This window comes from Heliconius melpomene, chromosome 1 (assembly GCF_056956725.1).
Source record: "Heliconius melpomene rosina isolate 202511_hmr_F chromosome 1, ASM5695672v1, whole genome shotgun sequence".
NCBI classification, from domain to species: domain Eukaryota; kingdom Metazoa; phylum Arthropoda; class Insecta; order Lepidoptera; family Nymphalidae; genus Heliconius; species Heliconius melpomene.
In genome coordinates this window covers 11,541,754-11,557,345 of record NC_140389.1, presented here as the reverse complement: position 1 = coordinate 11,557,345, position 15,592 = coordinate 11,541,754, and the positions used below count along the sequence as shown (strand labels likewise).

At 33.2% G+C, this 15,592-nt stretch overlaps 3 protein-coding genes across 5 annotated transcripts; 1 reads left to right on the top strand and 2 right to left on the bottom strand.

Annotated features, from left to right (window-relative positions):
• Positions 1 to 62: 62 nt before the first annotated feature.
• Positions 63 to 13,080, top strand: Cul3 (cullin 3). 3 transcript variants are annotated; one of them, XM_085185539.1, is made up of 16 exons: positions 63 to 221; positions 530 to 694; positions 1,406 to 1,603; positions 1,823 to 2,008; positions 3,452 to 3,655; positions 4,048 to 4,227; positions 5,004 to 5,198; positions 5,934 to 6,110; positions 6,447 to 6,617; positions 7,735 to 7,842; positions 8,850 to 8,974; positions 9,586 to 9,835; positions 9,944 to 10,113; positions 10,353 to 10,491; positions 10,888 to 11,040; positions 11,342 to 13,080. In XM_085185539.1, exons 2-15 carry the CDS (start codon positions 638 to 640, stop codon positions 11,038 to 11,040), a joined length of 2,313 nt encoding a protein of 770 aa, XP_085041665.1. In that variant the 5' UTR covers positions 63 to 221; positions 530 to 637; the 3' UTR covers positions 11,342 to 13,080. The 3 variants fall into 3 exon arrangements, with proteins under 3 accessions (XP_085041665.1, XP_085041675.1, XP_085041683.1); XM_085185549.1 differs by lacking the exon at positions 63 to 221 and adding an exon at positions 245 to 397 and having other exon boundaries at positions 10,888 to 13,080; XM_085185557.1 differs by lacking the exon at positions 63 to 221 and adding an exon at positions 254 to 401 and having other exon boundaries at positions 10,888 to 13,080.
• On the bottom strand, positions 11,436 to 14,634 carry tctn (tectonic). The gene is made up of 5 exons (XM_085195211.1): positions 14,155 to 14,634; positions 13,627 to 13,860; positions 13,402 to 13,544; positions 12,721 to 12,934; positions 11,436 to 12,454 (listed from the first exon to the last, which is right to left on the bottom strand). The coding sequence occupies exons 1-5, from the start codon at positions 14,632 to 14,634 to the stop codon at positions 11,537 to 11,539; spliced, it is 1,989 nt and encodes a 662-aa protein (XP_085051337.1). The 3' UTR covers positions 11,436 to 11,536.
• Positions 14,600 to 15,549, bottom strand: B9d2 (B9 domain-containing protein 2). The gene is made up of 4 exons (XM_085185568.1): positions 15,382 to 15,549; positions 15,149 to 15,274; positions 14,824 to 15,049; positions 14,600 to 14,731 (listed from the first exon to the last, which is right to left on the bottom strand). The coding sequence occupies exons 1-4, from the start codon at positions 15,470 to 15,472 to the stop codon at positions 14,638 to 14,640; spliced, it is 537 nt and encodes a 178-aa protein (XP_085041694.1). The 5' UTR covers positions 15,473 to 15,549; the 3' UTR covers positions 14,600 to 14,637.
• Between the last annotated feature and the right edge of the window lie 43 nt (positions 15,550 to 15,592).

The window sequence follows — 15,592 nt, the reverse complement described above, 5'->3', positions numbered from 1 at the left end:
GTACATATTATAACCATCAATAACATAAAACGAACTAATATCCGTGTATCGATACTTCTCTTCATATTAAATCGATTTGTGATTATATCGATAAGCTATATGTATAGCGCATCTTTATTGAGAAGAGAGAGATATTCAATAAGCAAAATATATACATGAAATTTTATGGCATAAAGAGTGAATTTAAAGTTCATTGTGCAAAATAGAGCAATAGAATACATGTAAGTTAAGTTCAATACATAATAGTCAGATTTATTTTAAAATTGGAGAACGCCATATCGTGAAGTGGCGCTGTAGTGTAGGAATTCAACAATTGAGAGAAAGAGATATGCCATTATTTCATAAATCTTAAAAGTCGTGTACATTCTCGTTTTGAAACCTATTATAGATTAGCCTAGTAAGTTAGTATTTTGTAATTTTAGACAAATTCTAAAATCATTAAGCAGTTCTCGGCAACACATAGACATCTTTGCATTATTTATCCAATGTCGTTTCTGTTGCCGTTTGTAAATCTTGACTTTTATTTCAGATGTAGATGGAAAAGTAACAATGAAGTATTCTTATAACTGTAAATGAAATAGTAAAACCATTTAGAACTTTATTTAGTGCGCTAGTTATCACATTCGTAACTGCAACGATGAAGAGTACTTTGCCAAAAGACAAACCAGGCAAGATGAGGATCAGAGCCTTCCCCGTAAGTTTTTAACTTTCTTTATTTGGAATTAAGCCTTATCAGAAGTAATCAGATTATTTATTTGTACATAATTCATTATTTTTTAATTGTCAGGACTGTGATTCACAATCTATCTACAGCCTCAGGTTTTACTTTTGCTATAAAAAGTGTATGCACAAATGTGTTGAAATGTCTACTTAATATGCTTATTAAAATATCAATAATGTACATTTATTAATGTTATAATTTATATGCATTTTGACCTTATAGATTTAAGTGTCTCTGCCACAAAATATTGTAATATGTCAAATGTAATTGACAGTAATTTTTAAAATTAGAAGTGTATTGTAGTACTTAAGCAACAGGATCACATTTTTTATTTAATATGTCATATTTAATATTTTATTTGACATAATTGAGAATCAATCAAAGCTTACAATATATAAATCATTGTTCTTATTTACACTTTATTTACTAAAATGTTTATAAAAAATATTATAATTTAAATAAAACACAATGACTAGAAAATTTCAAGTATGGAATTACTCGGAACCATATTACGAAATGTATCCTGACACATGGGTTTGTATTATTTCAAAATGTTTATTTTTGCGAAATGATATTTAAATCAAAAACATTTGTATATAGATTAGTTAGAAGTAATAATGGCTGTTACAGCTTTATATATTCTACATACAACTGTAAATAATTAGGAATTTTCATATTTTGTAGATGACTATGGATGAGAAATATGTGGAGAGTATATGGAGTTTATTAAAAAATGCAATACAAGAAATACAAAAGAAAAATAATTCAGGCCTGTCATTTGAAGAGCTCTATCGCAATGCATATACAATGGTTCTTCATAAACATGGGGAAAGACTGTATACAGGTTTGAAAGAAGTAGTTACACATCATCTTGAAAATAAGGTAAATGTTTTATTATTAATATAGTAACAGATATTCTTTATGTTTATGCTATATAATTATTGTATATCAATAATAAAATGTAATAATTGTTCTATTGCGAATATTCTTTGATTTACATAAATCATTTATTATTATTATATTAAATTATAAAAACTGTTATATTTGAACATTTATGACTATAATTTGTTTAATTTTAATGAAATACACACTTGTTAACAGGTTCGTGAAGATGTGTTGCATTCTTTACACAATGGCTTCCTGCAAACCTTAAATAATGCCTGGACAGATCACCAAACAAGTATGGTTATGATACGTGACATACTCATGTATATGGATAGAGTGTTTGTGCAACAAAATGATGTTGATAATGTATACAATTTGGGACTCATTATATTTAGAGATCAGGTATATTTTAATTTTTTTTCTTTACAAATCAATTGGTTATAAGTTTAACATTTGTAATATCACTTTTGTCCTGAGTATGGCTATGTAGTTAGAACACCTTATTATACACTCCATGCCCAAATGCAAGACATGCATGTTGAGTGGTAAAATTCGACACTAAACTTTGAACTGACTTATATTATAAGTAAGATGGGGAAATTTGAGTTCACCAGTTATCACCAACTTTTCGTGATATTGCATGTTGAGTGGTGGAACTCAATATGCTTTATTTTTTGTACCAGAGTGAGGAAAGAATTAATTAATTTCAAACAAAGATAAAGATAGATGACAAACCACATTCAGCTTTACATAATTGGATATATTAAGTATAAATATAGATTATGTTAGCATCAGCATCAAATATTCAATACTAGTGACCTCTCACTCTAGAACTACACAATTATTTATTTACTAATCTGAATTACTTTCATGTTCGAATAACATTAACATTTTATTACAGATAATATATATATACATTGAAAACTAAAGCTGCAGCCAATTCAGTAATAAAATGAATTTGTAGCAATTTTCTCTCACCAAATACTTTATATTGACAAAAATTTAATATTTATGATTCAAAATCATTATTTTAGGTCTATTAACTCTCCTAATAACAGATTTTCTCATATATGTTCCATATACAGACAGAGATCAGTAACAATAAGTAAAGATAATAAATCTTGCATTTTTTTAAAGAAAATTCTCATAAATTTGACTTAGAAATAATTAACCTAACTAATTTCAATGTAATAGTGTGCTTATGTCCACAAACATAATTTTTTGAAAATAGCAGCTATAGCTTAATCAAAATGGTTGTTTAATGTACTCTGTAGTTTTAATTACAATATGGAGATGGACAAAGTGAAAATTATTGAAAAAATTAAAATTCTATGACTATTGAAAATTTTATGTTACCTTTCTATGTATTTTTAATAGACATTTACACAGTTTAAAGTGTTATAAGTTAACTTCAGTTTTATATTTGATTCTGAGTATATGAACCTACATTAAACTAATAGCTAACAACTACGCCGAAATTCTTCTAACATACAAGAATTTTTTACAATGTTGCATGTGCTTGGACATTTTCCAAGAGATGCGGGTTCAGGTCTTGTTAAGTTAGTTTTTTTATACATATTCCAACAAACTTTTATTACATGATAGGGGCCGTCGTGGCGCACATACGTGCGGGTAAACGCGGTAGTTGGGCTCGATACCATTCAGGGGAAAGAAGTTTTGTATATTTTCGTTTGTCGCTCTCGTAACAAGGTAAATCATGGCGTTGAGGTTCGTCACTCAGCACGCAATGCCTCAAGAATTTAGCAGGGAGTGGGGAACGGAAGTGTCCTAATGGACAACTGAGTGTAACTAGATTCCGAAAAAATACACAATACATTGCCACAGGTGGTCCGTTACGGCTGTATCCGCGACCACCTGCGTCAGACGCTGCTGGAGCTGGTGGCCCGCGAGCGCCGCGGCGAGGTGGTCGACCGGCTCGCCATACGCAACGCCTGCCAGATGCTCATGGTGCTGGGCATCAACTCCCGCTCCGTGTACGAGGAGGACTTTGAGAAACCCTTCCTGCATCAGTCTGCCGAATTTTATAGAGTAAGGAAATATTGATTTTTTAACTGTACAATATGTATGTAATACATATTGAGAGGCTAATGTCATGTTTTAAAATTCCTCAGTTGTGTACATAAATGATCATTTTTAGTTCACATAAACCATATTTACATGTTATTGCTATTTATGAAAAAAGTGCTATTAAAATTTTCTTTATAATATTTTGATTTAATTTGTTAATCTCATTTTTTTTGTTATAATACCAGCGAAACATCGCGATTTTTGAGAATAGCGTACACAAACGCACAGACAAACAGAAAAAAAATTAAAAGTCACTCATGAATATAATAAAAAATATACACCACAAGTATATATGTATATAATACACAAAGTAATTATAATAATATCATATCATAATCATAATGTGTTCACAGATGGAATCTCAAAAGTTCCTGGGGGAAAACAGTGCGGCGGTGTACATAGCGCGCGTGGAGACGCGCATCGTGGAGGAAGCGGAGCGAGCGCGGCACTACCTCGACGAGAGCACTGAGCCACGCGTGGTGGCCGTGCTCGAGCACGAGCTTATTGAACGCCACATGAAGACAATCGTTGAGGTATGTACTTTATACAGTTCTAACGGAGTATTGCTCCAACTTTTTAAGTGTCTCAAACTCAATTCATCCCTAAGGTTCCAATAAATTCTAACATTTTCAACTTTCGTGCTATTCTAACGCAAACGCACGATGCCTTGCTCTGCTGTAATGTCACTTGGTCTTTTATATTGATAACTACCTATGGACAAATTATGTGTTAGTTAGTTGACACTTAAGACCCATATGATGTCACATCGTGTTGGCTATTGTTTAATAAAAAAAAATTATTGTTATTTGCTTAAGTTATCTCAATTTTACAATTTTAAATTTGTCTGATATTACATAAATAAACTCAACTGAGTCATACATTTACTTTTAGATCTTGCAAACTGACAGAAGCATTTAGATTTTTGTTTATTTTTATTTATTTATATATACTTTATTGCACATAATTACAAAAAAATGTACAAAAGGCGGGCTTAACACTAAAGAGCATTCTCTCCTCTCTCTTTATTCTACTTACGGTGTATTTTTCCTTCTTTGTAATGTAATCAATTATTACTTTATATTATTTGTGTGATGATTTTTCTTATATTTTATCCTAATGTATTTCTCATAAAGTTACTATTATTTAGTTTTTGTTCTTAAATTATAATTATAGAATTTAAAAGACTTATAGAAATATATCAAAGCAATACATATTTTGTTTTACATACCTCAGTGTTGAAATATGAAACGTGACTGTAAGTTTTATTTTATTTTACTGATCTACATTTCCGTGTTACTCGTGTCCACAGATGGAGAACTCAGGCGTGGTACACATGCTGACGCACACGCGTACGGCGGAGCTGGCGTGCGTGTACAAGCTGCTGTCGCGCGTGGCGGACGGACTGCGTACGGTGGCCGACGCCGTGTCCGCGCACCTGCGCCAGCAAGGCCGCGCGCTCGTCACCGATACGCACCACAACACCAACGCCATTGCTTATGTTCAGGTGAGATAAATATAACTAATCTTCGTCATTTTTTTTTTCCTATTGTTTTTTTTTATTATATTTTAATAAATAAGTTTTTTTTTATATTTTTATTAATAAATTAGTATTAATAAAAATATAAATAAAAGAAGGTATTCTTAGTTTGCCACTACCAAAATTTAAAATATCTGTAAAAAAAATTCTAACAAGTAAAGCTTATTACACTGTTCAAGAATATTTAGAGGATAAACATGTATGGAATTAATGTCTATTGAATGTAATGCAGGATAGCTGCCAGCAAATGTAATAAATTGTACCATTGATTTTGAAAAGAGCAACTGTTGAGTTTCTTGCCGGCTCTTCTCAGCAGAACTGCCTTTCGAACCGGTGGTAGCTTTTTGTTCATATGTTCATTCGACGATTCAAAAGTGCTTATAATAATTGTCTATTTGAATAAAGAATATTTTGAATTTGATATTAGTTGTTGTAAATTATAAAGTAAACTTACATGGTTACTTCAGATGTAATAAATTGTAAAAACTATTGGTAAACTTAGTAAAATAAATTAAAGTAACTTTAATGCATTGCAAAACTATTTTTATGTGTGATTTAATGAGATGAGATACTTAATTACTGTCCATTAATGTGTCTGCACCGTCTAATACAAATTTTATGAATAAAAATGAAATATACATATTTCATTGAAATAAATACTGTTGTTTTGAATAAAATATAATTATTATTATTTTGTTCCAGAACTTACTGGACTTGAAAGACAGATTTGATCACTTCCTCCATAACTCTTTCAATAACGATAAAATATTTAAGCAGATGATCGCATCCGACTTTGAGTATTTCCTAAATCTTAACAATAAGTCGCCCGAATTCTTGTCGCTGTTCATTGATGGAAAACTCAAGAAAGGAGAGAAAGGCGTAAGTTATTTATATCCACGAAATATATTATTGAGCCTGTCGTAGCGCAGGTACACAAGTGCACGACTGTACACGCGACGGTTATGGATTCGATTCCCGCACTGGGGAATAGAGTTAACTTAATATTTTTATTTCCTCACTCTAAAACGAAGCAAAGCGCCTGCGTTGCGCCACTCACACGTCTCCAGAATTACTAGATTTCCAGGTTCCCTCTGCCTACTCTGCAATATGCAGGACACAACGTAGAGCTAAAAAACTTATTGAGTTACAAATAATTAAAAGTAACATTTCTTCATTTGATTTTAATATTTTTTCCATATAATTCCACCTATGCAGATGAGCGAGCAGGAAATAGAAGCGGTATTAGACAAGACAATGGTGCTGTTCCGTTTTCTGCAAGAGAAGGACGTGTTCGAGCGCTACTACAAGCAGCACCTCGCCAAACGTTTGTTGCTCAACAAGTCTGTCTCAGACGACAGCGAGAAGAACATGATCTCAAAACTTAAGGTAAATATCATTTTATTTAAATATGTAATTCTTTTTCGCTTTACGCTGTATTACGCATATGGCATGCCAGTATCTAGGGTTAAACACCGTTTTTTCTATACATTTCGTTTCCTCACACGTAACACGAGTAAGCGCGGCACGGTGTTCCACCAATCGACACACTGTCACGAAAATTCAGCGGAAAGTGGGGAACGGAGTGTGCTTACACTAAGTACCCGCCACCTACACTGATTTGTGCGGTATATAGCGTAAAGTTTAAAAGAAATAAAAAAATACAATAGCTAAACAGAAATAAAAAAATACATATTTTCCCAGAGAGAAGGCTTGTTGAAAGATGTGGAACCGCGAGATTTTCACTGCATCATTGGTGATGTCTCGCAAATTGAGAACACTATGAGTGATGCATAAAAAAATGACCCTCTCCACATCCTCATCCTATCCCATATACATCTGCAAAATTCTTTACCAAATTTTAATTGTAAGTGCTATAATATGTAGTATTATTTGAAAATCTTGCTTAAAGTCTTTGTTTTAATTAACATTTGGCTACGAGTAAAGAATTTTGCAGTGTGTTGTTACTTATTGAAGACTTTAAGCAGGATCATGTTTTTCCGAAATTGTTTTTTCGTTTATATTTTTTTTAACAACTTATAGTAGCTGTATTTGAAATTATATTAGTTTAAAAAATATGTAATAGAAAATGTATTAATGCCGCCGAAGCAGGAAATACTGCTGCATAAATTACTGTACGCAACGCGCCTACGCGTTGCCATAGCAACGTGTGTGTTACTTTGTAAATGCATAAGTATACAGAGTGGAAGTGTGAGCGCTCCTTTTACGGGAACAGCATAAAGGGTAAAATTTCAAAGTTTAGACGTAGGATATTTTTTCATTTCACGATGTTTATCCATACCTGTATTTCGTGCGACGTAGTTACGCATAGATACCAATAACGTAAACACATACTACTACAAAAATACTACAACTTTATAGATGCTGGTATCTCCTCCCTCCTCCTCTCCTACCTCTGTTTTCGGATCCGAATGCACCTTTATGAATAATTTGCAAGTAACACCGAAATACAATAAAATTACATTTAATTATAATTTATTCACAGACTGAATGCGGCTGCCAGTTCACATCAAAATTAGAAGGCATGTTTAAGGATATGACAGTTTCTAATACAATCATGGAGGAGTTCAAAGAGCATGTACTATCATCTGGGGTGAGTTTTTTTTTCTTATAACTTATGGATAACTATATTGTTATAACACATTGTATATATTTATGCAAATTAATGCAGGCAATTACATCAATTGTTCATTGTCATCACAAAAATGGTCTATATATTGTTTGCCTCAAAAATTGAGCGTAAAATGGAAGAGGAGAAAGTGTAAAATGGAGTGTTTTAACACTAAGTTCCCTCTGCCCTGCTATATTCGGGATACAGCGTGAAGCTTAAAATCCTGTCTATATGTTCATTGTCTTTTACTAAAAAACTTTACAAGAAATAACCATAAAATTCGTAGAATTGTTCCTCATTTCAAGAATTTATTAAATTGCTTAAAAAAACTGAAACTAAATTCAAGAGCATTAGGTTTATATCGATGCTATTATATTTTAAAATATAATTATAAGATAAGATTGAATGTTGTGTAATATTTGATGTTGCCTTTCCCATTTTGTTAATTTCTCACACCAACATTTATATTTCTTTTTAGGAAACAGTAGTGATAAGTACTGTAAATCAAAGAACGTGCTCATGATAGCCTTTTTACAAATAAGTAGAATTATTGTACGTATTTGTAAAATAGAACGAAAATAATTAGCTTTCAAGTAACTCGTCCAATTTACAACTGTCTATCTTATGTATCTTTCTTTGATATCCTAAAACTATCAATTTGATTTCAATTCTATTAAACCATCTATCGACTAAACAGGCCAAGCCCTTATCCTCATCGATAGTTTAACGGCGTTTAAAACCCCTTTCAAGGCTTTACTCCACTCCTCTCTATTCAGAGCTGTGGGTTTTTTTTTTAAATTTTGAAGCCTAGAGTATTGTGGTTTTGGTAACTATCAATCCACTTAAGCTTAGGTTTTCCAACCCTGCATTTACCATTTGGGTTCGACTCAAGCAGATGTCTAGAGATTCTTTTATTATCCATTTTGATGACTTATATTTTAGGGTATTTGTATATCTGAATCCTAACAATATATGTATATCCATGTCAGACCAACTTACACGGCGTGGACCTGTCAGTGCGCGTGCTGACGACGGGCTTCTGGCCCACGCAGAGTGCGACACCCAAGTGCAATATACCCGTACCGCCGAGGAGTGCCTTTGAAGTGTTTAAATCGTAAGTTATTTTTTTTGTTTTAAAATTCGACTACAGCACAACGCCTATCAACCGAACGACCGGTTATCCAATCTATTACTTATATATCTTATCCCTTAACGCGTCCTCGCGTTCGTGCATTTGTTTCTATATATTACTTATTGTTTCCGCTCGTTATGATACTTCATTGAAGATTATAGGGTATAAATAATAAATTATTTTTTCCGCTTAAAAGTAAAATCTCGATAAAAATGTTTATATTTAAATGTGTATAACTTATTCAAATGACCAATCAATTTAATACCCCTACATTGGTTGGTCGTCTTTGGATAACTAATTAAAAATCATATTTAATATATGCTTTTTATTTCATAGTGGAAACATATGTATGTATAGTTGATGAAATACAATTCTATTATCCGAAAAGAAACGATTCTTCGAACATCCGGTCATTTATTAAATGTAAAAGTGCTATAAAAATATATATTACATTATTAAATTTTGTGTGATTTTGTCTTTGAAAATATAATTTTAAATATATATTTAATTTCCCCGAGTGGGGATCGAACCTACAACCAGTCGGTTTACAGTCACACGTGCCCCTGCGCTACGTAAAATATTGCAAATTGCAGGTTCTACCTAGCGAAGCACTCGGGTCGCCAGCTGTCCCTCCAGCCGCAGCTGGGCAGCGCGGACCTGCACGCCACGTTCCGCGCACACGCGTCTACCAGTCCGCCGCGCTCGCCGCCCGCCGGCCCTGCGCCCGCCGCCTCTACCCCCGCGCCCGTTCCCGCCGCGCCCCGCCGACACATCATACAGGTGTCCACCTTCCAGATGTGCGTGCTGCTGCTGTTCAATAAGCGAGAGCGGCTCACCTATGAGGTATGAGGGTAACGCTTTTAATTACAAATACCAACGTGTCCATAGCCGAGGTTTGATCCCGTGAATACCACAGTTATGTCAGATATATTGGTCATATTTATTTTGTAGGAAATAATAAATGAAACGGACATCCCCGAGAAGGATCTGGTCCGCGCTCTCCAGTCCCTTGCCATGGGAAAGCCCACGCAAAGAGTCCTCATAAAACACCCCAAGACCAAGGAGATTGAACCCTCCCATCAATTCTACGTTAACGATGCTTTCACCTCTAAGTTGCACAGGTTTGTTTAGTTTTGTTTTTTTTTTCCTAAATCGTTTCAATGCCAATTTTATTATTGTATTTATTTAGATAAACGAAAGTATTTAAAGAAATAATATGTAGTGGATAAAAAAATTGTTTATAAAATTATATTGAAAACATAAACAAAATTAGTTCTTAATTTACGAGTGCAATTCGGCATATGTCAATTTATATACTGATAATATTTTTATTCTCTTACTTAATTATATCAATTTTCAGAGTTAAAATCCAAACGGTAGCAGCTAAAGGGGAATCTGAGCCGGAGCGAAGAGAGACACGGAACAAAGTAGATGAAGATCGCAAACACGAGATAGAGGCCGCCATCGTGCGCATCATGAAAGCCAGAAAGAAAATGGCGGTGAGCCTGATTTTAAAGATTTTCTTAAACTAGATACTGAAAATTTTGTTATTCATTCTTTTATAATGATAACTAGGTAAAAATGAAGTCGAATTTAATTTGTTTTTTATACCCATACAGACAGTTTTTATTGTGAATATTTTTTCGTATTTACTATATTTTCTCGCAGAATAGATTTACAAAAGTGATAATGGAGGCTGTTGTGACGCAGTGCCACCGCGTAAACGAGACAGTTATGGCTATTCTCACTCGCAGAAATTAATTATTCTTATTTACTCTAAGACGAAGCGCAGCGTTGACTTCAACACAAACTTAAACGTTAACGGAGTCTCTTCACATTTGGTGGATCTGTCTACGCTTAATGTAATCTAATATAGTATACTGTGTCGTCCTCAGCACACGCTGCTGGTAGCGGAGGTGACGGAACAACTGCGCGCGCGCTTTCTGCCCTCGCCCGTGGTCATCAAGAAACGCATCGAAGGGCTCATCGAGCGGGAGTACCTCGCGCGCACCCCTGACGACCGCAAGGTCTACACCTACGTGGCATAGGTGCGACACGACCTCCCGCATAACTGCCCCCACCTCCTGCCTCCTCACTCCCGCTCCCCGCCTCCCGCTACCGAGACGACTCCCCGGACTTAGTACAGATTGAATTGTAATCGCTGTAAAAATATTGTATATACAAATTTTGTGGTTTTAGTCCGATCGTTTCGATGTGTACTATAAGTGTTCCTCATGATTTCTTAGAGTAGCTATGTTAAATTAAACTCTCTTTTATAACGAATGTTTCATTGCGATTCGCGACCCCGCGACCCCTCGCTGCGGTGGATGTAATGCGTTTTGTTTGCAGGGCGTGACGGTTTCCGGTCATTGAAGGATGAAAATGCCAACTTAAAGTGATAGCAACAGAATTATTTAAATTATTTCGAAATAAAAATTATTAGTTATTACATATAATTATTTTATTTATTCTGTAACACAATTACACTTACTATTAGATGAAGAAATAGGAATTTCGAAGGAATACAATTGTAGGCTCTGGATTTTAATGGAAAAAAAAATTGTGTGATAAATGTGGAAGGCTCGCATCTATGAAACGAGTATCTAAAGTTACTACCGTTGACAAGGACTGTACACTGAAGGAAACATTCCGAACCGCACCTTCCACAGCAGCAGTCAATATCTTGTACTGCTCTGTATAGTCTTCACTAACATCAGCGAATACAACTATGAAAGTGAACCTCGTTATAATATTGTGACAGACAAATTTAGACTCTTTAGAAAGATATTGCCCATAAATATTAGTCTTATTAAACTTCTTGAGAGTCAACCAATCATCATCTTTAAGGTCGTTTGGGTCACCCATTGGAGATATAAAAATCGGTTTGCTAAATTCTAAATACTCGATGATTTTTTCTTGAATTTTTATACATCCATCTGTTTTATTGTGCGTCACATATTTTTGTGTCAAAGTCAGGCGGCATTTAATTTGTTCATTTTGTCCAAATTTATACACATTATGAGTAATGTTTGTATACAGGCAATGTCCGTTTTCGTTGATGGGGAACGACAAATAACTCTTTCTGATACAAGTTCGATTATAGAAGTATTTTGTGTGATTATTTTCAACGAAAGAAGCAATGACCGGATAGCCTTTCAAATAACCTACATTGCCACTATATTTTACCATTCTATTCTCTGAAGTGTTGCCCATATAAAAATTAACAAAAATTTCTTGCCAAACAAATTTGTAGGCAGTTGAGACTTGTTTCACATGAAGTTTAATAATAGCTCCAGTAATAAGGGAACCATTACAATGGATAATGTATTCTATTTTAGTAGCAATATTATTACAATAATTATTTGAGCACGTTGGAAGATGTAATGTGTCGTTATACATATTGCAGACGTTTTCATCGCAAACCAGAAGAGTCCAATTAGTACAATGGAGCGTGGTACAATTCTGTAAATATAAAATGTTATAAACAACATAGAATCAAAATAAGACCTCGTTTGCTGAACTCTTACAGTATGATTTTTTAAATTTAATTATTGTTATAGTAGTAAATTACATTGTATTGTAATACACAGGATGTTCAGACCAGACTGATTATTGAAATATATTTCAGTATCAAAGATCACTCTGGTTAAATGAATAAATACGTTATTCTTCTTTTTTAATATTAATTTAACTGAATAAAGAAATAAATGTCATTCACATATAATTACCAGTAGTGTGCTGTTATTGGCTTTTGTTGTTGCGCTTACAATATTTGACTTTATGGTTAATTTCAAAATTTCTATCATATGAAGGTCATTTATCTTTACATAACATTTAATATGATCATTATGAAGAAATTTCACTTCTTTTTGTCCATTGCAGTATTTATTGGTGAAAGTAGTAGGGAGTTCTAAAACAGTGTAATATAAAAGTAAAATATATGATCATATAAGAAAATGAGGAAGGACAGAAAAAAAGAGAAATTGTGACATTGCAACCACATTATCGTATATAAAATATTTGTTTAAAAAATTCTGCTAAAATAATAATGTATTATAAAAAGAATTAAATACATTTTTTGTATAGTACTATCAGATTTTTAATTCTTTCTATTATTTTTTAAGCTTCATGTTTTATTCCTTCCATGTTGAGGGAGAACCTAATTTTAAGAAAATGCGTTCTACCCTTTCGACTCGAATTTGTGACTACGGGTTGAGTGGCGGAATTCGACCAACGAGTGGGAATGAAAATAATTAATTACTCCGAGTGGTGAGGAATGATCCCCGGAGTGGTAGTGGTAGCGATTATCGTGAGACGTTGTACCACAATGACTTCAAAATGCAAATATATGTAAAGATAAAGAACTCTAAAACTAAGTCTCACATTAAAATTTGTATCAGTTTAAGTGCTTACTCATAGTATTAATAATTCCATTTTCTAAGAACCAAACAGGTTCGCCTGATTTATAAATAGTTTTATTAAATTTGTATACTCGTTCATCTTTGTCATCACTATGCCACTTAAAGAAATTGTTGATATCGATGGAGTGAATCTAAATAAAAAAAAGTCTAAATCAATCCAAATATTAAAGAATTAATAATTTGTATGAACAGTACTAAAAGTTGTTTTCATACCTGATTCTGATTTAGTTTTGTTTTGTCAGGCAAATTGATTTTTTCAATACAAAATAAATAATGAAAAATATTGCTAGTTGCTTTAGAATTACATGTCAATAAAGAAGACTGTAGGCATTGTGCTTTTTCTTCACCAAAACATCTCCTTTTTGGTCGTATACAATTATTAAACAGAATATTTTCTTTTTCAGAGCAATCACTGTCACAGCAACAATTGATATCACAAAGCTTATACTGAAAAAAAATACAAATATATTAAGTATATTTAAATCTTACGGATATTTAAGTATATTTTTATATTCTTAGGTTGTGGGTTGGGTTCCCACTTAGGAGAATAATTATTTAATATTTAAATTTTCGCTTTGGTGCCAAGGCAAAGCGCAGATGTATAAGTATGTAAAAGTATGCAATCCCTAAAAAAATCGACAAAATGTGGAGAACGGAGTGACTTAATACTTGATTCTCTCTGCCTTCTCTGCTATATTCGGGAGAACAGTGAAGCTAAAAAAACATCTAAGTTTTGCCTACCAATAAATCACAGTGGCACTTTTCTTTATTCTTACGTTTCTTTGGCATTTCAGTCGGTTTCGTAGTTGTATTGTTTTTATCAAAAAAAGCAATCTCAGTAACATTATCCAACTCGGAACTCGTGTATGTCTCTGTTGTTAATATATTATCGTCAATGGTAGATGAGTTCTCCTCGTATAAATCAAATAGAGTATTAGCATATTCCGTAGTACTAGATAAATAAGTTATTGGCAAAGATACGTTATTGTATTCTTGCGGTTCCATAGTATTTATTTCTCCTTTTTTTCGTTCAATGCGGTAAAAAAGAGCATGAGGCTTTTCTTTTATATTTTTAAGTATATAACTGAGATTTCCAGCATCATTTTTAATATTGTCAGTAGTAGTGTCGTTATTCTCACTTCTTCCATTTATGAAGTCCATAAGGCAAAATTGGATGACTATTGAAAGTAATGTAAAACATAAATATGTTATAGGCTTCATTTTCTACTTGTACTCAACACCAAATTGCGAGAAATTTCTTAGAAGTATGTAAATTTTTAATTCTATTTCTCCTTTTGACTGAGTTATTAGTTTATACCTGTAAATAAATGAAATACTTAGTTGTACTTATCTAACTAACATCAAGTACTTACTAAAATATTATATCTTTAAAATATATAAACTGTAAACCTGTCGCTTCCTAAATTTACGATATCGGTTTGGGTCAATTCATGTGAGCCTCCAATAAAAATCTGCCGTAATTTATCAGTCACTGTCGTAGCAGCCGGCGCCCAACAAGAAACTTGAACTGTATGGTGACCAGGGCTAGACGGTATATTACATGTACCGTAGCCTACTACCCATGAACGCCCTATGGAATCCAGACAACTTACTTGTAAAATCAACTTTGGCCACCCTAGAAATAACCAAGAGAAATAAAAGAAAAAATATTTAATTAATAAAAATATATAAATAGATTATATAAGTAGTTATAATAACATAACTTTGAAATTACCTTGAATACCTCTACTAAGATAATGTAAATCGAATGGATGAGTCCATTCAATAATTCTATTTTGATTGGGTTTGCCTGAGACTGTTTGGCCTTCAGAATATCCAGCGATAAGAGTCCAATTTGGGCCTGACGAAAATATTCCATATTATTTTTATAAGATTAAACACATTCACAATAGCAACTGTGCTATGCACTGGCATATACATATTATACTGAAGACTATCAATACTTACCCGATTGAAATGAATAACGACAGAATAAAGAGTAAGGTTCACTAAAATTAGAAGCACTCTGTAATAGACCCAAAATATGTAATTCTGCCATTAGAAAATACGAAATACATGATTGTTTTTAACACTATTGAGCGAATAGCTTTGTTTGTAAGGCAGTAACCATGGTTACCTATATCTTTAGCATAGATAACTATAATCTATAATAGCAATT

Coding starts and splice junctions, on each gene's coding strand:
- Cul3 (XM_085185539.1), top strand. CDS start 638: ATGAAGAGTACTTTGCCAAAAGACAAACCAGGCAAGATGAGGATCAGA. Junction 8,975..9,585: donor GCCTTTGAAGTGTTTAAATC/GTAAGTTATTTT, acceptor TGCAAATTGCAG/GTTCTACCTAGCGAAGCACT. Junction 9,836..9,943: donor GAGAGCGGCTCACCTATGAG/GTATGAGGGTAA, acceptor TTTATTTTGTAG/GAAATAATAAATGAAACGGA.
- tctn (XM_085195211.1), bottom strand. CDS start 14,634: ATGAAGCCTATAACATATTTATGTTTTACATTACTTTCAATAGTCATC. Junction 13,861..14,154: donor AGTGCCACTGTGATTTATTG/GTAGGCAAAACT, acceptor ATTTTTTTTCAG/TATAAGCTTTGTGATATCAA. Junction 12,455..12,720: donor CCAATAACAGCACACTACTG/GTAATTATATGT, acceptor TTATATTTACAG/AATTGTACCACGCTCCATTG.
- B9d2 (XM_085185568.1), bottom strand. CDS start 15,472: ATGGCAGAATTACATATTTTGGGTCTATTACAGAGTGCTTCTAATTTT. Junction 15,275..15,381: donor TCGTTATTCATTTCAATCGG/GTAAGTATTGAT, acceptor TATTTTCGTCAG/GCCCAAATTGGACTCTTATC. Junction 15,050..15,148: donor TCTTAGTAGAGGTATTCAAG/GTAATTTCAAAG, acceptor GGTTATTTCTAG/GGTGGCCAAAGTTGATTTTA.